The 21,850-nt window shown below is 50.1% G+C and overlaps 8 protein-coding genes across 8 annotated transcripts, besides 9 other annotated features; all 8 read left to right on the top strand.

Moving 5' to 3' along the window:
• The first annotated feature begins 380 nt into the window (after positions 1 to 380).
• Positions 381 to 428: a sequence feature (A-rich).
• A 659-nt stretch (positions 429 to 1,087) lies between these two features.
• Positions 1,088 to 1,116: a microsatellite.
• A 191-nt stretch (positions 1,117 to 1,307) lies between these two features.
• On the top strand, positions 1,308 to 3,089 carry TraAM80_04098 (WD40 repeat-containing protein; the record flags this gene model as incomplete). Its single annotated transcript, XM_029381042.1, has 1 exon — positions 1,308 to 3,089. One exon carries the CDS (start codon positions 1,308 to 1,310, stop codon positions 3,087 to 3,089), a length of 1,782 nt encoding a protein of 593 aa, XP_029239068.1.
• A 146-nt stretch (positions 3,090 to 3,235) lies between these two features.
• Positions 3,236 to 3,257: a microsatellite.
• Positions 3,258 to 3,289: a microsatellite.
• Positions 3,290 to 3,528: 239 nt separating this feature from the next.
• TraAM80_04099 (C-8 sterol isomerase) lies at positions 3,529 to 4,185 on the top strand (the record flags this gene model as incomplete). Its single annotated transcript, XM_029381043.1, has 1 exon — positions 3,529 to 4,185. The coding sequence occupies one exon, from the start codon at positions 3,529 to 3,531 to the stop codon at positions 4,183 to 4,185; it is 657 nt and encodes a 218-aa protein (XP_029239069.1).
• Positions 4,186 to 4,270: 85 nt separating this feature from the next.
• Positions 4,271 to 4,324: a microsatellite.
• A 254-nt stretch (positions 4,325 to 4,578) lies between these two features.
• On the top strand, positions 4,579 to 5,904 carry TraAM80_04100 (putative leucine-rich repeat protein; the record flags this gene model as incomplete). Its single annotated transcript, XM_029381044.1, has 1 exon — positions 4,579 to 5,904. One exon carries the CDS (start codon positions 4,579 to 4,581, stop codon positions 5,902 to 5,904), a length of 1,326 nt encoding a protein of 441 aa, XP_029239070.1.
• A 296-nt stretch (positions 5,905 to 6,200) lies between these two features.
• TraAM80_04101 (uncharacterized protein) lies at positions 6,201 to 7,946 on the top strand (the record flags this gene model as incomplete). Its single annotated transcript, XM_029381045.1, has 1 exon — positions 6,201 to 7,946. One exon carries the CDS (start codon positions 6,201 to 6,203, stop codon positions 7,944 to 7,946), a length of 1,746 nt encoding a protein of 581 aa, XP_029239071.1.
• A 97-nt stretch (positions 7,947 to 8,043) lies between these two features.
• Positions 8,044 to 8,068: a microsatellite.
• Positions 8,069 to 8,437: 369 nt separating this feature from the next.
• On the top strand, positions 8,438 to 9,277 carry TraAM80_04102 (uncharacterized protein; the record flags this gene model as incomplete). Its single annotated transcript, XM_029381046.1, has 1 exon — positions 8,438 to 9,277. The coding sequence occupies one exon, from the start codon at positions 8,438 to 8,440 to the stop codon at positions 9,275 to 9,277; it is 840 nt and encodes a 279-aa protein (XP_029239072.1).
• Positions 9,278 to 9,842: 565 nt separating this feature from the next.
• Positions 9,843 to 9,871: a microsatellite.
• Positions 9,872 to 10,089: 218 nt separating this feature from the next.
• On the top strand, positions 10,090 to 15,048 carry TraAM80_04103 (UDP-glucose:glycoprotein glucosyltransferase; the record flags this gene model as incomplete). The annotated part of the gene is made up of 1 exon (XM_029381047.1): positions 10,090 to 15,048. The coding sequence occupies one exon, from the start codon at positions 10,090 to 10,092 to the stop codon at positions 15,046 to 15,048; it is 4,959 nt and encodes a 1,652-aa protein (XP_029239073.1).
• Positions 15,049 to 15,249: 201 nt separating this feature from the next.
• Positions 15,250 to 15,283: a microsatellite.
• Positions 15,283 to 15,320: a microsatellite.
• A 249-nt stretch (positions 15,321 to 15,569) lies between these two features.
• On the top strand, positions 15,570 to 19,886 carry TraAM80_04104 (uncharacterized protein; the record flags this gene model as incomplete). Its single annotated transcript, XM_029381048.1, has 1 exon — positions 15,570 to 19,886. One exon carries the CDS (start codon positions 15,570 to 15,572, stop codon positions 19,884 to 19,886), a length of 4,317 nt encoding a protein of 1,438 aa, XP_029239074.1.
• Positions 19,887 to 20,448: 562 nt separating this feature from the next.
• On the top strand, positions 20,449 to 21,801 carry TraAM80_04105 (retinol dehydrogenase 14; the record flags this gene model as incomplete). Its single annotated transcript, XM_029381049.1, has 1 exon — positions 20,449 to 21,801. One exon carries the CDS (start codon positions 20,449 to 20,451, stop codon positions 21,799 to 21,801), a length of 1,353 nt encoding a protein of 450 aa, XP_029239075.1.
• Between the last annotated feature and the right edge of the window lie 49 nt (positions 21,802 to 21,850).

Raw genomic sequence — 21,850 nt, forward strand, 5'->3', positions numbered from 1 at the left:
CTTCTTTTTCACTTTTTGTCCACTAGTCACTCTTGTTGGTGCCTGTGTGTATACAAGTATATATGGATTGCATACTTTTTTTTTGTGCTTTCTATTAACTAGAAGTTTTTAAGAATAAAAATATTTTTTTTTTTTTGTATTGTGCGTGTGTTTTCCTGTCTAGCATTGCATGGTGTTGCTGCGGGGTGTAGTTTTGTGTTGTATTTCTTTTCTCATCGGCGGCTTTGCACCACTTCCACATTAATGGGGCGCGGAATTGCCACTTGCATTTGTGCTTACGCGTATGCGTTATGCGGCGTTCTCCTCACGCTCCCAGTGAGGCCCACCAACGCCCGTACTGAAGAGAAGAATGTATGTAACATCTACTGCTGGCCCGCAACAAATAAAAATAAACGAAAACCAAAAAGGAAAAGAAAAAAACAAACAAACAAAAGGGCAATTTAACAATAAAACGTTGATACCATGCAATGGTTTGTTTTTCCTCTGTTTTTTAAGTCGTTTTTTTTTTTGGACTAGCTTTGCATTGCGTGGGCTTTTTCTTTCTTTCGTTTTCCATTTATTTGGATTTCTCTTGTGGCGCAACTGCTCCACACGTACTTACTTCTGTGGTGTTTCAGGGAAAAAGGTGTGGCGCGCACACTTTCTCTTCTTTTCTTCACTTGTTTGTTTTTAACTGTTACTCATTGTGAAATATATGCATAAGTACTCCTACTCACCACTCACCTTTGTGGAAATCGCTTCCTCGTCCTCCTTCCTCTCTTGAGGAAAATAAGTGGATTTCTGATTGTTTAATGTAACACGCTTTGAACGATGGCTGTGGCTACCAATTTCCTAATTGTGTGCCGATTACCGAACGTGAAAGCGCCACTGTGATGAAGCGCAATAGTGTCGTTCCCCTTCCCCCGCCCCCAAGAAAAAAGGTCGGAAAAGCCTCTGCGGGGCGAGGAAAGTTATAGGGACCCATATGGCGTGAAGGTTACCAGTCTCTTGCTTGTTGCCTTTATTATTTGTTGGTGTTTGTTTGGGTACTGGCGCGTTAGTGCGGTCGAGGGGTGGAGGCGGAACCACTGCCGTTGCGTAGAAGGTATTTTTTTTTTTTTTTTTTTTTTTTTTTTTGTCAGCCGTGGGCTCTCATTGCCAGCGTGGTACCACATGCGCACTGGTAAATGCCGTGAAGAAAATGGCGAGATGGGGTGCGAGCAGTGGAGAGAGTGAAGAAACCAAGAGGCTATTGGATTCTCTCTTTCTTTCTTTTCCTTCGACTTTTATTCACCTCTTTAAGGAAGTAAGAGCCACAAGTCTCAGTGATGTCATTGCATCAGCTGCTGCTGCATAACACCCTGCCGGGTGCCCCCTCCACCACACGGGCTGTTACCACCCCCCTTTCTGTCTTTGGTAACGTCCTTGCATACGGAAGCGGCAACCTTGTGGTGGTTCGCGAACTGGAGGAACCGGGGACGGTGATAATCGGCGGGAGACACACGTCCCCGGTTACATCGGTGCGAATCAGCCCGTCTGGGAATTTGGTAGCATCTGGAGACCAAAACGGAAACGTGCTTGTGTGGACTTGCCAGCCTGACTCGCAGGAGGTGCTGAACATGAAGCAATTACAAGGCCCTGTGCGGGATATTGCGTGGACGCACGACGAGGAGCGGCTGGTGGTGGTGGGCGATGGGAAAAGTCATTTTGCGACCGCCATCAGCATCACGGGCAACACGATTGGCACCATCAATGGTCACACGCAAAATGTTCTCTCTTGTGACATGCGTGGAGAGCGTCCCTACCGCATTGTGACAGGAGGCGCAGACTCCGCTGTGGGGTTTTATGAAGGTGTTCCCTTCACGTTTAAGTGCAATGTAAAGGGTCATAAGGACAAGGTAACGTGTGTGCGGTACAGTCCGGACATGGAGACGATTGCGACAGTTTCGAGATCGTCCGATATCATACTTATTGATGGTAAAACAGCAGAACAAAAGGGATCTATTGCAACGGGGCACACAGGTACTATCTACGCTATTGCATGGAGTCCAGATGGAAGTGAACTTGCCACGGCCAGCGCTGACAAGAGCGTCAAAATTTTTGACGCCGCGACGGGTGTAATGCTGCGCTCTTGTTTCTTTGGAGCCGATGTCATGAATATGCAACAGGGAGTGGTGTATACCCCGCAGGGAGTGTGCTCAATATCCCTTGGTGGTGAACTGACATTAATCAGTGAAGAAGGGAATATCAAAGGTGTGTTATCAGGACACCAGGGACGAATATTGCTTTTGCGTTCGTATTCAAATGGAACTATGATTTCTGTCAGTGTTGATCGGGCTTTAATGTGGAGATTCCAAAATAAATTTTCTGCTAACGCGCGCAAAGTGTATATTGCCTCAAGTTTTGTGACTGCCGCGGCCTGTACTGAGGATTATTTGTATCTTGTGTCTGGTACAGACCTGCTGCGCTGTGCCCTGACGGACACCGAGCCGACCCTTCTCTCAAGAGAAGCGGCAAACGCTACCGCCTTAGCCATCACAGAAGATAAAAATGTGGTGATGTTGTTTAAACATGGATTTGTTGTGATTGACGCGTCGGGGTGCAAAGTTGCGGAGGAGAAACTGGGTAGGTTTGACGGCACCAGCGCGGCTGCCCACGGTAGCCTGGTCATGTTGGGGGGTGATGCGTTGGTGAAAGGATATTGTGTCAAGACAGGTGCATCACCGGTGGCGTGCGTGCAGTTTGCTGGGCATCACAGGGGTGTGGTTGCCTGCGTGGCCTTTTCGAGGGACGGGAAGCGTGTGGCCTCTGGGGATGCCACGAGAAACATTTTTGTCTGGTCCCCAGTTGATGGTGCTGTGCTTTATCAGGATTTGGTGTTTCACACCCTGCGTGTAACCTCACTAGCCTTTGCACCCCAAAGCAGCGCACTGCTACTTTCAGGCAGCATGGACGCCTCGCTTATCGTATGGGACCTCAACAAGGCGACGCGCAAAACAGAGGACGCGGCGCACCGTGGCGGTGTGTCGGCTGTTGCGTGGACAGCGGATGGGCGATTGCTTTCGGGTGGGGCCGACTTTTGTGTGCGTCAGTGGAACCATTTGAATTGATGCATGCGTGAAAGGCAAAAGTTGCCCCGTTTTTCGCATTCCAGTTGTCTGTTATTTATTACCTGATGGGCGGTACGTCGGCGTTCAGCTTCCTTGCATGTTCTTTTTTACATATATTTGCGACCCCAGCGCCGGAAGTAACGCTGTTTTTTTTTTTTTTTGTTTCTTCATCGCCTCCTTTCATGTTTTGTTTTTGTTTTGACTCTGTCTGTCTGTTTGTGTGGGTGAATGGCGCCGCCCCTGTCTGCTGCCTCTGCCACTACCTCTCGCTGTTCAGTCTGTTTCCGTGAACCAAGTTTGGTCCCTTAGAACGTAATCTGTAGTAACCATATCTATCGAGAGGCAACGAAGGTGCGCGCGAAAGCTTATTGCTCCGGCACACAAGTCCAGGATAACTCGGAAAGAGAGGAGGTTAAAATAAAACAAGAAGAAAGCGTTAATGAAGTGTCTCGTCTTTCTTGTTGTTGCAGTCGTGGTGGTTGCCCTGTCCCTCGTGATCGACCGTCCAGAGAACTGGGTGTTGGACCCAAAAACACTTCAGGTCATCGCCAATAGTGGCATTGAGGCAGCCCACGCCAAACACGGCGTTAACGTCACAGCGGAACAAGTTGTTGAGAGTGTCATTCAAGAGGTCATAAAAACGTACCCACTCCATACCTCGTACTCCGGCAGGTGGTTGTGGAACAACGCCGGTGGAGCGATGGGCTCCATGACGGTGCTGCATTCCTCGTTCTCAGAGTATCTTATTATCTTTGGTACCTCCCTCGGCACAGAGGGTCACACCGGTCGTTATCACTGGGCGGAGGACTTTTTTACAATTCTTTATGGGGAGCAATGGGCATCGTTGCCACGCGTGGCGGAGGCGGAGGTGTACAAACCAGGTGACCAGCACTATCTCCCCAGGCATACAGCCAAGCAGTATCGAATGCCGAATGCATGTTGGGCCTTGGAGTATGCACGAGGCAACATTCCCTCCATGCTCTTCTTCGGTCTTGCGGATGGCTTCACCTCGACACTCGACGTCGTGACGCTCTTCCACACCATCCGTGAAAGCGCATGGAATATGCTTCACAGCGCCTTCCTTGGCAAAATTTAGGATGCGAACTGGATTGGGCACGAAGAGGAGGGTGAGGTGGGGTGGAAAAGATAGAAAGAAATGGAAATTTGTAGAGGAATTTCCATTATTCTTTTTATTTTATTTTTTGGGTTGTTGTTGTTGTTGTGTTTTTTCTTTGCGGCTCGCATGTTCTTCTTTCACTTCCCACCCATTTACATCGGTCGCTCTGTAGAGGGGGGATCATGTGGGGGAGAAGGAAGGTGAGAGGGTTGTGATGTGTCGCGTCTCACCACACTGGCTGCAGAATACCAATGTGACTCTTTTCTCTCCTTTTGATGTCTCCTTTGTGGGTGTGGGTGTGTGTGGGGGGAGAAGGTTTTTGCTTTCTTTCGTTGGTCTTTTACGCATCCTTTCCACAGCAGGCAACAAACGATGAATGTGGCTACTGCCGTGTATGTGGTTGTGCTGGCCGTCCTCTGCGGTGCTACCGGCGGAGCCGAGGGTGCACTGAAGTTTAAATGGATAAGGCCAGCCACTGAGAGAAAATTGACGCAGGAAGAAAAACTGAAGTGGGCTAGTACCTGGAAATGTTTCCTTCGCATCATAGAGGATAGTGAATTCCATCAACACATCTGGGAGCGGAACAAAAATGGGTCGTTTCTGGGACCATCGGGACAGTTCCTCACCCCCTGCGACCTCAGCATTGTAAAATGTGTGAAGGACGATTTGACAGAGCTTACGGTGAGTGGCATGAGGAACGGGAAGTTGAACCTCCATCACCTACCAAACACCGTTCACTCAGTAACGGTAGAATCCAGCACATTGAATCAGCAACTCCAGATAAGTGGCTCCTTGTCAAGGTTAACCTCCCTGGTATTTGACAACGTCACATTTACGTCAGATAGCGCAGTGATCGATGGGAGCCAGACTCTCAAGAGGTTTGCCTGCAGGAACTGTGGTCTTCGCTTCATCTCGTTTTCTGGTAGAAGTACTCTGCAGGAGTTGGACATTAGCGGTAATGCGCTCAATACCACCTTGCCTTCACCTCTTCCCAGTAGTCCTCTTGCGCTTATTATGCAGAACTGTACGCTGGCCATGCCGCTGACGAAAGTATTGAAATCGCTACCAAACACTGTGCATTCATTTGACTTCAGTTATTCCAATGTTTCAGATATTTTAAAGGCACTTACGCACATGCCATCTCATCTACATGTAATTAAGTTGAGCGGCTGCCGCATTGACGCTGAAGTTTCTTTATTGACCGCTGCCTTGGACTCCGTCTCGGGAAGCATTCGAGAGGTGATTGCAAGAGACTGTGGCTTGAATGGGAGTCTTAGGCAACTCCGCAATTTTGGATCCTTGCGCGTCCTCGACCTATCTTGCAATCGCATCTCGTCCGTGACATGGGAGGAACTACCTTCACTTCTGGAGGTTATCAGTCTCGGCAAAAACGCTCTTGCTGGTAGTTTTCCTGTGCGTCGTCTTCCACGTTCCCTCACTCTGCTTAATGTAACCTACAATGGCCTGTGGGGAAACATCAACCTTGGTCACCTTCCACAAAATCTGGTGACACTAGATATAAGTCATAACAATTTCAGTGGCGATCTTGATCTTACCCAACTCCCAGAATCCATTCGTTACGTGTACGTGCAATACAACGGGTTTCAAGGCACGCCTAACCTGGTTGAGATTCCTGTTGCAATTCGTAAAATATTAATACATGACAATAACTGGGAATCGTTACTCCCCGTCTTATGAACGCACACACATTCCACAAATGTGAACTGCGGTTTAGGTTTGGGAGGCCATGTTGTTAGCAGTAGGGAAATTAATGGGGGGGAAAAAAATACATCCTGACTTCCACAGCCCTGCGTAAGTGTGTACGACAAGTACGATGAATCGTGAAAAGCAGCTGCTGTCCTGACCTTCATTTCCTCTTCACAGTCCTTTGCTTTTTTTCCCCCCCCCGTTTTTGTTGCTGGCTTTGGACGCCCCTCCCTGTGGACGTGAGACGTTAGCCGGTGGGAAAAGGAAATCATTAGGGGCACGCATGAATGGAAGTGGAATGCAAAGGTGCACCTCCCTCAAGCGCCTGTGCCTTACATCAAGGGTCTCTTTGGCTATTTTCAAAGGCAACTGGACGCTTCACCCGCTTCAATGCCTTTCTCCACTTCGAGACAGGTGGAGCGTCTGACACTAACTCTATCGGGGGTACGCTGTACCTTGTGAACGATCGCAACGTCCCTTTTTTATGCATCCTGATTGATTCCAATGTTGTTGTTCGTGACAGCACGAAAGCTGCCGGTGCTTTCTCTATTATCCGTAGTGGAAGCAAAAAAACGGTTCTGAGGGCTGCTTCAGATGCAGATAAAGAGGAATGGATGCAAATTATCGCAACATTAATACAAGCAGCTGCAGGTTCCACCGCAAGCAAGGCTAATGATGATCCTCCTTGTAGGAAGTTGTCACCATTTACTTCCGTACAGGAGGAGGCTGATGCGAGCCATGTTGCAGCGTCGCCACTCCCTTCATTGCGGAAGATACATGAATTCACTACAGATTTCACTTGTTCAATGAGGGGTGTCTTATTTAAAAAAAGTGGCCACTTTGGATATTATGCTCAACGATGGTTTGAACTAAGAAAGGGTGAGGGTCTCTTCTACGCAACGCATGAAAATGCTCTGCCAACATCGTTTCGACGCGTTCCTTTGCAAGGTTTATCGGTAATGTTTGTAGCAGCCCAAGGAAAAATCGTTGTCCCACCGTCATCGTTTCGTGGGCGGGGGATGACGCTTAAATGCCTTCAGGCAGATGAGTTTGTGAGGTGGCGTGAGGCCATCCAGTTGGAGAGTTTAAGTGGTACCCCGACGAGTCATGAAACTGAGAGAGAAGCAACCACTGTGAAGACATCTGCATGTGTTCCTTTGAATGCCTCTGGAGACGTGGCGGCAGCGTGTACTGACTTTCTTGTAGGTGACCGTCCTCCACCCTTTTCCATGACGAGTCCAGGGGGGAATTCACTTTGCTCGATAATCATTTCACTTGAGGAAGGGAACTCGGGTCAAGTAGCGGACGCTGCGAGGGTACTTACTGCGATGGAATTGCTGGAACTTGAAGATTTGCAGAGTGATATACCATGCAACTGTTCCCCGATCACTGAAGGATACTTGGAATCCATTGGAGAGAAGTACACGCCGGTGAAGAATACTCCTGGTATAGAGGCAGAGCTGGAGAAGTACCACGATGAGTGTCTGACGTATGGATTCAGGGCTACACTTCAACGATTGTGGCAGCGTTTTTTTTTACCTATCCGGGGGCCGTACAACTCGGTGAACGAGCATATGGTGTTATTGGACCTGGACGTTGAGAAACTTCGTGACTGCTTGAAAACTACGTTACACCTGTATGGCGAGGAGGTAGCTGTGCGGGATGCTGTGGGGGAATTGAACTACATCTTGTGCGTTTACAAGCACGTGCGGGAGCAACTCCTTATTCGTCTGGAAATTGCCGCATTCTGTGAGCAGCCCAATCAAAGTGGGCTCCCGCTTGGTGTGAGTGGCACTATAGCTAGGTTGAGCGAGATGTTGGTTTCTAATATTCCTTCTCCAGCCCACTATGATGAAGTGATGGAGACGTGGAAAACCATGTATCAGGCACTGTGTACGTTTCGCTTGGAGTTTGACGTCTTTGACGAGAGTGAGGAAACTATTTTGACGATGGAAAATGCACTCAATAGGATGTGTGTCTGGCTTAAGCAACATCCCCGTGAGGTGGGGTTCAGGGAGGAAGATCTGCGGTAAGTTTGTTATTGTTTTTAGTTTTTTCTTTTTTCCCTTTCCCAAGCTTGCCTTTCTCTCTAATTTTTGTGATTTCATTGTTCGCCTGACTGTGTGCACCTGTGTGTGTGTGTGTGTTTATATGTATACATGACATGTACGTGTTTGCAGTTAGCGGGTAACCGTTGGGGACGGGAGTGGCAAACACTCTCTGTTCCCTTTTTTCCTATTTTTGTGGATTTTAAGCGTACGCTCACCCACGCATTCGCCTGCTTTCGTTACGATGGTTTCTGTTGCTGGGTTGACGGACGGACGGCGCCTATTCCCTTCTGCCCCTTTTTCACTTTCCGTTTCCTTCACGATCAGGTGGAGGTGATCGACCGTCTTCACGGCAAATATAAACGTATTGCGGCGGGGGCGGGGGGAGAGTTTTGTGGGATACAAAAAGTACGATCGAAGGAAACGAAAGGGGGGTGGATCTTCGTAATTTATAGATGGATCGTATTTTTAGCGGTATGCCCGAATCTGAGCGTCTGAAGGAGGCTCGTCGAGCCTTTGGTGACGTCAACCGTTCACGCGAGTCGCATGATCGGAGGCTTGAGGACTTTAATGTTGATATCAGGAAGAACAGTGCTCTGCGAAATCGTTCACTTGTTCTTTCTTCCTTTGCTGGCCTTGTCACAGCGGCTGGGGTGTTTGGTGCCACGAGCGGTTTGCGGCATGTGAATGACAAATGTGGTTTTCCGACAGTGATTACCGGTCAACTACTTCTGCAATCCATTGCTGGCGGGGGTGCTGTTGCTTACACCGCTTGTCTTGCACTGTCATTTGAACGCACTGTGTACGATGTTGAGCTGAAACGTGAACTTTGGGAGATAGAGAACCACCTTGCAGGGGAGATTCAAGAGATGGTGGCAATTTACAAGTCTCAGGGGCTTTCTGAGGGGGATGCTCTTACGATCACACGCATCTTTGCAAGGCACAGAGAGCCTTTTGCAAATCTCATGATGGTAGAAGAGCTCGGCTACTCTCGGTTGGAGCCACCATGTCGTAGGGAAGCTGTGGTGGATGCCGCACTTCCTGCTGCCGTTGGCTACACAATGGGGTGCTTGCTGCCACTTGCTCCACTGCTGGCGCGGCACTTATGTGCCTCACGAGTTCAGGTGCTGGTGCTCTGCATGTTGACAACGGGTGGCGTGTTTGTGAGTGTGGCGCAGTCGGAGGTGTTCTACGGCAGCTACGTAAGCAATTCGAAGGTACTGAAGGTAATTGCGTGCAACCTGTCAGCGATGGGGGCTGTTTTTGGCGCCGCGCGAGCGGCATCACAGTTTTTTTCTTCTGTATGGCAACAGTGATGGTGGGGTGGAGACGCTCCACCTGCTTGAAAACAGAGAAGCTGCAGAGAAAACAGAAAAAGTTTGCGTCTGTGTGCTGGAAAGAACCACTAAAGAGAATGGCGGAGTGGGATAAGAGATAAAAAGATGGCTTTGGTGTACATGTTCTTATGACGGTGTGTGAGTGCAGGATGGATGCATATGAGCCGAAGGGAGGTACAATTGATCCGTAAGTGGCGGATTCGGCCTTTGTGTGTTTTTTTTTAATGCCGCTAACACGGTAAGCGCAGACTTTTTATTTGCCACACGGATATCGTCCGACAGCGGAAGCGGGAGGAAGCGGCACGAACTAGTTTTTTTTCTGTTTTATGTGTCTTTGGGTTGTTGTTGTTTTGTCGCCGCTCTTTGTGTGGTATTTCTGCACGCTGAGCTTAGGGTGAGGAAGTTGGAGATTTTTGTGCATGTGAGTGTTGACAATTTGATTTCACTTGTTCTGTATGTGCTTACCTGCCCACCCACACAAACATACATCCGCACTTGGCGGACGAGAGCTGCAATGGATGTTTTTCCCCTTCTTTAGGCTCCTTCTCTCTCTCTCTCTCTCTCTCTCTCTCTTTTCCGTGTTTATCTTCTTTATCCTCCTCGGTATGCCTGACGGTGGGTGCACCACCGTCGCCCTTCACCTCTCATACCTTTTTTTTTTTTCTTGTCGTTTGTCTCTCTTTCTACCCTCCGTCTTTTCGCTGTGCCACCTCTCTGCTACTCTGCTGTACGACCACTTTCCCGCGGCAAGAGATTCTCAGAATAACAGGTACCAGCATTTTATCCTCATTATGTCCACCACGGCCCGCCGCAGGGAGTGGGGGAAAGCCATAAGGCTATTTGATGCAACGCTCACGTCGCTGCTTCTGCTTGGTGTAAGTTGGGTTCTATTTGGGGCGCTAACTGTGGAAGGCAAGGGCGTGCAAGTCACTGTGACGGCGCCATGGACAGAGACGCCACTGCTGCAGGAAGGATGTGAGATGGTGGCGGCACGCGGTGCTCTTGGTGGTGGTTTCTATCACTGCTTACAGGAAGTGTGGCAACGCGTTCAAGCTATGAACAACATTGGCGGGGCCCAAAGGCTGACGCAAAAATCCCAGAGCGATGTATTGCTGGATATGATGCTGAAGGACAAGTGGCCTTCCATTCAGGTGGACTTGGCAAAAATGAAACTTGCAGCTCGGTTGTACTCCCCTGCCGTAGAGGCACATTGGCAGCTGGCGCGAACGGCGAGAAAACTTGCTGGTGGATGCTCCATTGAAGGGCGGCCCTTTGTACTCGTTGCGGGAAAAGTTGTTTGTAGTGAAGATCTTCTTGAAGAGATATTGGCAGCCCCAGGTTTTGCAGATAAACCATGGGAAGGCAAAGAGGACGAGACGTTTGCCATTTTCGTCGGTCTTGACCACATTCATCCAGGGTCAATGGGAGGACGCGTTATCATTCTTTACGGAGTTGTCGGAGAAGAGCAGACAATGCGGTTTCTTCAGGTCGCGGAGCGTCACTTACACCTGGTTCGCTTGGCCTTTCGACACCTTCCCGTGGTTGGACGGATGTGGGAAAAGGCGCTTCATGTACAAGGATATGGTGTAACAGTCGACCTAAAGAACGTGGAGTACAAGGTTATCAATGAAAAAAAGAATGACGAGGCTGAGATGGATATTGACGATGCGGACACCATAAGCGAAACTGAGAGCCTTGGGACCGTTGGTGGGTTCAATATTGCTCTCTTAGTTCAACGCTATCCTCAGCTCAGGCTGCAGTTGACCACGTTTGCGGGGTATCTTGCAGACATGATAGACCGCGATGAGGTCAAGGTGGACTTTCAGATGTGGGAAACCCAGTACATGGGCATTGCAGCCGCACAGCAGGTGATGGACACAGCGAATGAGAAGCGGTTAGGGGTTTTGATGAATTTTATGACAAAATTTCCACTTTATGCATCCAAGCTTTCCAAAATGGGCGCTTCGGTGAACAAGAAAATGAACACAACTATGCAGGAGGAGCTGTTAGCCTTTGCGGGCGTATTGCATTCAGGAACACCGCAAATTTTTTTGAACGGTCGTCGTGTGTCAAACGCGGATTTCAATCTCTTTTCGCTGCTTGAAAAGCTGGAGGCAGATGAGGAACTGTACGAAGGTGTGCAACGGATCCTCACCAGCTACCGCGTTCCCTCGGCCAACGACGATGGGTTCGTTTCGGTCAATAAAGATGGAATAAATCAAGTGATGAAGTTGCTGACGCGAAACGCAAATCAGCGCATCACGTCTTATGGTTTGGAGAAGGGTGACACGGCGCTGCGTGTATGGATGCCCCAGCGGGAAATTCTTTGGCTCAACAACCTCGAGCAGGACGTTCGATTTGTTTACATGCCTTCAGCCCTCCGAGCTATCCTCCGGATGGGACTCAACGGTATTCCCACAATTCCACGTAAAAACCTCATTCATGCCGTTTCTGTTGTGGATCCCACAACGCCTGAAGGCGCTCAGGACATTTCCACAATCTTGAAACTAGATCAATCCAACCAGCCTATTCGTTTTGGAATTGTCTTTGCGGATAGCGAGTGGAAGCCACAAATTTCGGTCTCCACAGAAGGGAATACTGTTCACTTGAAGCCGTCGCTTTCAAGTGTTACCGCGTTTATTGCCGCAACCGTGTGGGAACTCCTGAAAGGGGAAGAACACTTGCAGGATGTACTGGAGTTCCTTTCAGACATATCGTTTACCTTGGTACAGCATGGTAGCATTAAGGAGGAGGAGGTACTCAGTTTCTCGGCGAATGTTCTCGCTTTGTCAGGGAAACGCGGGGTGATGGATATTATTACGGACCCAAGTTTTTTGGAACATTATCAAGCGACACAGGCGAATCTGCGGAAGCTAAAGCTAGACAAATTTCCCCTCACGCTCATTAATGGAAATTTGTTTCGGGGAAATGTGTTGCAATCCCTTCGTCAGGGTTTCCTGACCGAATTGCTACATGTTCGTGAGCTAGTAGAAAACGGCGCCTTGACTGACGCTGACAGCGTCGATTTCTACGAGGCTATTCTTCGTTTGAGTGGGGCGCGGGAACGCTACAATGACGCTCTTTACAAGGACAAAACATACATGGACTGGACACTGAAGCCCATTCTGGACTTTCTGCATCACTGGCCTTTTTTGCTTCCCCCTGGGAAGTCAAAGCGGCCACCGCTGGTGAGTAGTGTCTTGGTCATTCAGTCCCCCGTGGGAGCCACCGCCCTTAGCGCCCTTGTGAAGGCCACCAATAACCTTTTACAGTGTGTAGATGAAACGGAGAAATGCATGCATGTCCGTCTCACGTATGTCATTTGCGATGTGGCGACGGAGGCCAAGCACCGCACACTGGTTGGAGATTTGGAGCGACTTCTACTGAGCCGTAAAGAAGGGGAGGATGTAAACCAACGGCTTCAATTGGTCCAGGAGTTTCTTCTAAAAATTATTGCACAAAATAAGACAAGACAGCTGAATGATTCCGAGGCATATGAGAGTTGGGTTACCAATGTGGAATTCCCTGCTGAGCTCCAAGGGCTCCTAGACGTCTCTGATGCGGGCTTGTCTGCTCAGTTGCAAACGCAGCGTGGGGTCTCGAATGGCTTCTGTGCGCAGGTGAAGGCTGAGTCATCGTCCACGGTGCTGTCATGGTCCGATGAAGCGTTAGCAAGGGAACAGAAAAAAGACAAAGAGGCAGTGTACTACTATGTCAATGGGCGCCGCTTCGTCTACGATGACAGCTTTGCAGAGGAAGATTTTAAGGAGGCGGATCAACAGGAGCTCCTCTTGGCGGTGGCCATGTCAGAGGCACTCAGTGAAGTAAACTTCACAATGCTAAGTGATGAGCTGCAGCAAAGTGACCTTGACAGCCCCTTCTACGCCTCTAAGGTGGCTGCGCTTAAGGAACTATGGAGGCGCAATGTTGCTCGTGGCTCTCCGACGGACGAGGAACGCAGCTTGCCATCCACATCCGGTTTGACTTCGTTTGTTGTGCAACCTGTGAACGCCGGTACGGAGCCACGGCACACGTTAACGATTGTTATTGACCCCGTGGCGCAGCAGTCTCAGCTTCCTGTCTCGCTGTGCAATTACGTCACACGTTCGCCACTTGGCGTCTCCTGCATCGTGCACATGGGCACGCTACAGCAGGCAGTTAAGCCTATGCGCAATTTTTACGAGTTTGTTAGTGAACTGGAGATGCGATTTGACGGAGTAGGAGGAGTTCTGCCGCCGACAGCATTGTTTCACCGACTTCCCTCGCAACATTTATTGACGCTAGGCGTCGAGGAGCCGGAGAGCTGGACGGTGTTCCCGCTAGACGCCAAGTACGACCTGGACAACATTGTTCTTGACAAGCTGCCGTCGTCCTCGCAGTATGTACATGCCACCTACCGCATTAACTCGATTCTCCTTACTGGTAGTGCAAGGGAGGCTGGACGATCGGCTCCTGCACGCGGTTTGCCCCTGCTAATACGCTCCACAAATACGAACCCCTCTGCTGGCCTTACCCGTGACACCATTGCCATGGCCATTCTGGGTTACTTCCAGCTGCAGAGTACCCCTGGTGTTTGGTATCTTACGGTGCAGCCGGGCGACTATGCAGAGACCTTCTACATATCTCAGGTCAACGGAATTCCCGTCAATGATGCACTAAACAAACGACACTCCGATAGGTTTAATTATACAGCAGGGCAGAACATTCCTGTGGTGATTTCCTCATTCACCGGAAAATTCTTGACACTTGATGTCTCCAAAGCACCAGGCCGCGAGAAAATAACGATGGAGGATATTGAAGCGGCATATCCCGAGCACGCAGATTGGCCACCAGGCGGTCCACGCACAAGGAAACCAAGGCACCCAACTCTTAACATCTTCTCTGTAGCCTCAGGTCACCTTTATGAGCGGTTTTTACGCATGATGATTCATAGCGTTATGCAAACGTCCTCCGATATACATGGTGCAAATACAACTCGGATTAAGTTCTGGTTTATTGAAAACTTTCTATCACCCCAGTTTAAGACGCTTATACCCTTGTTGGCGAAGCATTATGGCTTTGACGTGGCCCTTGTGACTTACCGATGGCCCTGGTGGCTTCATAAACAGACAGAGAAGCAGCGCATCATATGGGCCTATAAAGTTCTTTTTCTTGATGTTTTGTTTCCGCTGGATGTAGAGCGCGTCATTTTTGTCGATGCCGATCAAACTGTTCAGGCGGATCTGCACGACCTCTACAACATGAACATTGGGGGTGCCCCGACGGCGTATACGCCTTTCTGTAGAAAACACCCGAATCAAGCTACGAAAAACTTTCGTTTCTGGGATCAGGGATTTTGGATGAAGCATCTGCGTGGGCGCCCGTATCACATCAGTGCCATCTATCTCGTTAACCTGCGACGGCTACGGGCGATAGCGGGTGGCGACAAGTACCGCATGGTGTACAGCCAGCTGAGCCCCGACCCTAACAGCTTGGCCAACCTGGACCAGGACCTCCCCAACTTCATGCAGGAGGAGGTGCCGATTTACTCCCTTCCCGAGGAGTGGCTCTGGTGCGAGACGTGGTGTGGGGCGGAGAGCAAGGCGCGAGCCAAGACGATTGATCTCTGCAACAACCCACTAACAAAGATGCCGAAACTTGACAACGCCAAGCTTATCATTCCAAACTGGGAGGAAACTGACACAGAGTTGGAGGCTCTCTCAGAGAAACTTTTGAAGCAGCACAGGCAGCAGGAGCGGGAGGGAAACTGAAGACAGGACGAAGCTTGAGTGAGGCAAAGAAGGAAATTTATTGAGAGGCAACGTTAAGGAGGGTGAGAAGGACAAGGTGCCTGAAATATAACGAAAAAAATACAAAAAAAAAAGAGGTGGCGCCTCATCACATGAACAAGTTTGCCTCGTGAGCATCACACATGTGGCATTCTGAGTTGAACCGTTCTTCAAAGGGGGATGAACAACACAAACACAAACAAACATACACACACACTTTCTCTATCTCTCTCTCTCTTTATCTTTCTCTCACTGTAATTTCCTCCATAGCCGAGAGAGGCCTGAACGTCGTGGGCGCCTCATTGAAGGGGTAACTTGCAAATCTCTTACTTCTGCACGGGTTGGAGTCACCTTAACAAGAGAAAAAGAGGTAGGGGAACAAAAAAAGAGGGGCACGAAAAGGAAGGTAGGGAAAGGGCAAACCGAGTAATAAAGGGAATAACTTCCTTTGCCCTTTTCTCTCTTTATCAGGTCTCTTCGTGGTGCAATCTGGCCGAGAAGGAATGCCTGAGTCTGCTGGGTCTGTGATTGCGCTGGAAAACGAGTGGACGGATGCGAAAAACGCCTGTATTGATTGGACGGATCCAGAAGACGTTCTATGCAATGGCTGGACGTTTCTGCGCATCATGGGCTTTCACCCTGCCTTGTCCAAGTACGCGGACATGCACATGGATGAAAAGGAGCGTTGGCGGGAAATTTTTATGGATCCCTCCCGTACTGAAGAGCAGGAGAGAGCGCTGCAGTGGTGGATTCAAAATGATTTGCTTTTCCTTCGTGAGGAGCGTTGGTGCAGGCACTGCAGAAGTCAAGGACACACTCGCCGGAATTGTGATCAGCTACGTCTGGGCGCGAGTACAACAGGTAGGGACGCCAACGATACTGTTGGTGGACATGGGCGTACAGGGCAAGGCCGCATCATGTCACGCTTCATTGCCCACCAGGCGGAGATTGAGCGGTGCAAGCTTTTACAGGAGAAGCATTTGAAAGGGTCCTCTACAGGCTTTGTTAGAAGGAGAAATGGCACTGAAGGGCCACAGCAGGGGCGCAGTGATAATAACCACTTTATGCGACCCAAGCCAAAGAAGGAGCTTCTGCTCTTTACGGAGGAGCGACGTCACGGGGCCGTGGGACGTATCGATACGAATTACGGCATCGGCTTCATACGGGTGCCTGAGGTTGGTGATGTGAAGTTTTTCATGGACCGCGTGGATTATGGCGTCAAGGAGATTGCCGTCGGTGATGCTGTGACACTAAAGATTGACCACAGCCGAGAGTATCCGCTTGCCGTTGATATTCGGCCTGAGAGGCCTAACATCACGCTGGAGGATGTGCAAAAGTTTCTTCAGCGCTGCAAGGTTGCAACACAACCCATAAACGTCATTAAGACAATTATGACGCATACACATGAGTGGCCTGTAGTTTTGGGTTTGGTGCGTGGTATGCCAGCCTCCGCCTTCGTCGATGCGGTGCATACGCTTGTGGAACTCACTACCTTTGTTGGCAATCGCGAACCTATTCATATCCCGTTGCTTGAGTCGTTCCTCTGGTTGATGCTGCGTGCTTCAAAAAAGGCGGATGTTGCCCCGTTCGTCCCCACAATGCTGCTTGACGCGCTCATGAAGAGTAGGGAACTGAAACTCGAGGACGACATGCCAATGATGGTGGAGCGGTGGGTAGAAGTGGTAAACCTTATTCTGCTTCTTCGACACCACACGGATGCCACCACCGACCTCATTGGGGAGGTGGAGGCGACGCTGGTGTCTTTGCTGACAGAGAGTCACACTACTGCCTCTTCCTCCACCGGCGTAGCAACAAAAGCAGCGACGTCAGGAGGAGGAGTTGGTGGCAGTGGTGTGGAAGCAGTAGTAGTAGCAGCCAAAAAGAAGAAGATAGAAGCCGCTCTACGGCGCTTGCAGTGCCAGCGGTGGGAGAAGGTGGCAACTCTTCTCATTCCCATCGCTGACGAGTTTGCCGTTCCTCCACCTGACCCTCACTCCATTTTCACTCCCAATAATCTCCCTGTGAATGGTGCCACGGAGTACCACTCTACAGAGACCTTTATCACAGATCAGTGCCGCCTCCTACGCGCTGACACTTTTGAGTCGGTGAGTCGCCTTCTTCCTGCGGTAAGCTATGAACTTCCTCACTATAAGCCGACAGCTGAAACTATGGCGGAGGTTCCATATGCGCGGGTTTTTGACAGAGTTCGCTTCATGGGTCGTGTGTTAACACGAGACAAGGATTACGCCTCACCTGACAGCTACATATTACATGTACAACCGAAAAGTGCAATGGCAGACGTTTCCTCACAACTTCTTCCCGGTATAACTGTGTGTATTACGACGGGTCTCGACCGTAGTGTTATTTCCGCAGAGGAAATATTTTGGGGTATTGTGACCTCGTGCAACGCACAATTTCTGGCTGGAGGCTTGATTGTTGTGGCACCCTGTGAGTCGAGTGTACGCTTTGATACTTTAATTGAAAATCTGAGGCGCAATGAACGACTTGGCAAAACCGATCACTCCTGCATATTGACAACATCCATCTTCATGATAGGGTACAAAAGTATCATGAAGGCGTTGGGCGCCTTTCTTGGTCCGCTTGCAATGCCTCTTCCTTTAGCATCCACACTAGTGAGTGTGGAGGCCGCCGCAAACCCGCTTGTGTCAGTAAAAGGGAACCTCAAGAACCCGAGGGATCTTGTTTCTTATGTACCGCCCCACTGTGAGTCCTCCTTCTTTGAACTGATTGACACGGTTAATGATCGCTTTACGCTTGATGCGGGTCAGAAGGAGGTGATGCGCTGCCTTCCCACATCAGGTATTCTGCTGGTGCAGGGACCTCCTGGCACAGGCAAGTCCTTTATTGGATGTCGTGTGGTGGAGGTATACATTCGCTACAAGCAACTGGTGGCGTCGGGAGATATCCTTCGCTCCATTGATGTGGATCAGCTTCGCTCTACAGCTGTGGAGGAGATGTTACCCAAAGTTGGGCCCATTGTTATCATCACATACAAGAACCACGCTCTTGATGAATTTCTCGCTGACTTGTTGCGGAGTGGATTGTGGGACGATGAGAGACCTCGCATTATGCAACAGCTGATTGGGGGATCTTCTGGGAGCCTTTCCGAACTTTTTCCACGTGGCAAGCGTGTTGTGCGTATTGGTGGTCGTTCCCGCGAATCGATGCTTGATGCCTACAATCTTGGCACCTTACTCCGGACGAAGACTGAAAAGGCGGCTCTTAACAGCCTTAAGGAGCGTTTGTTTCTCATGAATCAGCGACTAGAACGCCTACTTAAGGAAATTCACTACTTGGAATCCGGGCGAGTGCCCAAGTCCCTTTTTGAGAGGTGGCTAACCGAAGAGCAGCGGAAGTCGTTGCGCTACGAGGACCGCGACGAGTGGCTTCAGGGGAAGCAGTACATCGGCACCTCCACCCGCACTGCAGAGCGGACGTTGTTTCTTGACCTCCTTCGAACGCAGCTGTCCGCATGTTTGGAGGAGGCGCAAAAGCGTCCCACGGCGGCCGCTGAGTCTTCGGGGACCACCGAAGCAGACGAAGATGGCGGCGGACCGCTTAGCGTCTTTCAGGAGATGCGGCGGGAAGAGGAGAATTGTGATTTTAACGACGCACTCCCCACAATGTACCTCTCAGCTGAGGCGATGGAGTTGGCAAAGCATCCACCCAAGTCCCCTGAAGGTGTACCAGAGGAACTACTTTCACTGTGGAGTCTTGACCCTGTACTCCGTCACGAGTATTATGCCTTTCTTATACGTGACTGCATCTCCGCCAAGGCACGGGACTGTCAGTTGATTATGGATGCCATCATGAATCTTGTGACGATACGTAACCATGCAATGGATGAGGTTAAGTTGGCGTTGCTTCAGGGGGCAGACGTGGTTGGCCTCACCACCACTGGTTGTGCTAAAAACCAAAATTTGCTACGCTCACTACGTCCGAGTGTTCTGGTGGTGGAAGAGGCTGCCGAGGTTCTCGAGTCGCAGCTGCTTGCATGTATGACCGATTCTCTGCAGCAGATTGTGCTGATTGGGGATCACTACCAACTGCAGCCTAAGGTTGAGACATTTATGTATGAGAAAGTGAATAAGCTTAATATGTCCCTTTTCGAACGCCTCGCGAGACGCATTAAACCCATTTGCCTGACGGAGCAACGACGCATGCACCCGCTCATCTCACGGCTGGTGCGGCCATTTTACGACACGCAATCCCTGCTGGACAATGCAGGTCTCCTCACCCGACCCTTCATCTCGGCTACGGGTATGAAGTACATTGACTGCCTACCTGGCCTGGCAAAGCGTGTGTTTTTCTGGCGTCACAGACACCCAGAAGAGGAGCCGTCGGGCAGCCGCAGCAAGGTCAACATTAAGGAGGTGGAAATGGTGCTCAAGCTTGTGACGCACTTAACATCGGAGGGGGTGCATCAGAAGTCTATAACAGTTATAACTCCTTACCTCGGCCAGTGTCGGATGCTACGCACCTCATTGCGCTTACGCGCCCTTAGCGAGGTTGCCGTAAGTACGGTGGACCTCTATCAGGGGGATGAGAACGACGTTGTGATTCTCTCCTTGGTGCGAACGGAACGTCTGACTGAATTTCTGCGGATGCGAAATCGCATGATCGTCTCCTGCAGTCGTGCACGGTTTGCGATGGTCATGGTTGGTAGCGACGCGCTGCTGCAGCACTCGCAGCATTGGAAACAAGTTCTGGACATGCTGCAGCACGATAATTGTGTGGGTGATCGACTACCCATCACACACCGTGCATCTCCTGAAGAAATCGTCTGGATGGATGCCTAAAGGAAAACGACGGAGGAGACTCTGTCTCTCCGTTTTCCACACATCTTTATAGGTGGATTGATGAATGGATTGAGTTGAGTAAGGGGAATATCACCTTTTTTTTTTACTGTTTAAAGGACGCCTCTGCTGATGATGCTTGTTGCGGAAAGAATGGAGGTTTTTGGTTGTGCTACTCGTCAGTTGGGCCTCTCAGAAAAGAAAAAAGAAAAGAAACATTCCATTTAAATGCACTTATATCTGCTTATTAACTACGCATGCGTGTATGCCTACGGACTTGCCTAGACATTCCCAATCACACGGAGAGGGGGGGGGGACGCATATTTGTTTATTATTAAGACTTTCTTTTTTTCCGACTGTGTGTGCGTATGTTTATCGTTTTGTTTCTCTGATGTTATTTTTTTTTGTTGTTGTTTTGCTGGTTTGATGTCTTAGGCTCTTGAAGGAAGGCGTGTGCGTGTGTTGCCACCTTATTTCCCCCCCCCCCCCTTCCTTCTCCGGGGGGTAGTAGTTAGGGGCACGGGACCGCGCTGCAAGTGGCGCACACCTGTGGAGTTTGTGGCTTATGCACCTTCTCGCAGCAATAATTGGATATGTTTGTTTTGTCCTACGTGGCATTTTAGTGGCTTTGGTGGATTTCTACATCATGTGCGTCCGCGTTGGTTTTGTATGGAGGCGAAGATGTGACCGTCAACCATCGATGGGGCGGCGCGATCTTGTCATGCAATTGGCGCCTCAATCGCCGCGGCACAGCCGCCTCAGCTCGGCAGACATGATTCTGGCGCTTAATGAGCCTTTTTTGGATCGAGCTTTGTGGATGGGGTTGGACTTCGGCCGGGCTCAGCCCACGGCCATTGTTACAGGGGTTTCGTACGGAGGGATAGGCTTCTATGTTGCACTGAACCTAATTTTATGTGGCTTTAACGTCCATGGTGTCTGTCGCACCCTCCAATCTGTGCGCTGCGCAGAGCGGAAGATGCAGTTTGCCGTGGAGCGGCAGTGTAAGCTTCATAAAGGGTGGGTAGGGAAGACTGGACGCCTTATTGCTCATGTGTGTGACATGAGCGACACCGTTGCCGTGAGCAACCTTTGTACCGTCCTTCTGCGTGATGCGAACATTCGCGTAGTTGTCTGCGGTGCAGGTTGTATGGCAACGCCGCCTCGCCTCTCGCCGCAGAGGCTGGAAGAGCAGTTTGCGGCACAACACTTGGGTCACGGCCTGTTAATGCTTCGGTTGCTGCAGCATCGCATTCAGCAGTTGAAAGTGTGCACCTCAGCTCGACCGCGTTGGCGTTTTGTTGTTGTTTCGTGCGCCTTCCCTCGGGTCACAGATCCTACGCAGGAGGATATGTTTCATTCCTACGAAGACGACGAGGAAGCTGAATTTTGCTCCACATTTAACCGCTATGACGGATGGAGTCGGGCAGAGATGTGTAGACTTCTCTTTGCCCTTGCACTGAGTCGGTACGTAGAACGCGATCGTCGGCTTGCCCCCTTCTGCACGGTCAACGTGCTCCACCCCGGGCCCACCCGCAGCCGCATGATTGCCAACAGCCGGCTGCCGCTTGCAGGTGTCCTCGACAGTAGTATTGGCGCCTTGTTGAGACTTTCTCCTGCCATAACCGCGCTGTACGTCACGGACCTCTGTCTCAGCAAACGTTTAGACGACACGAACGGGCACTTTTTTCGCATGGGAGACGACCAGGCGGCGTCCTTTACCGCACTGCAGAAGAATGCTGAGGCGAGGGTGGGATTCTGGGTCAACTCACTCTTTTTTACTGGGATACCAGCGCCAGCCATCTCCATGTCAACTAGCAAGCAAAACGCACTTTGGCGCTTCACTCTATCCTATCTCACCTCCCACGCACTACTAGATGCTAAGATTTTTCGCCAATACGGAGATGACAAGCTCAGCTAACGCGAGCAGGATATCCAATAGCAAGCAAAAAGAAGATCAATAAAACAAA

This window comes from Trypanosoma rangeli, assembly GCF_003719475.1.
Source record: "Trypanosoma rangeli strain AM80 chromosome Unknown Tra_15.4_contig_00115, whole genome shotgun sequence".
NCBI lineage: Eukaryota > Euglenozoa > Kinetoplastea > Trypanosomatida > Trypanosomatidae > Trypanosoma > Trypanosoma rangeli.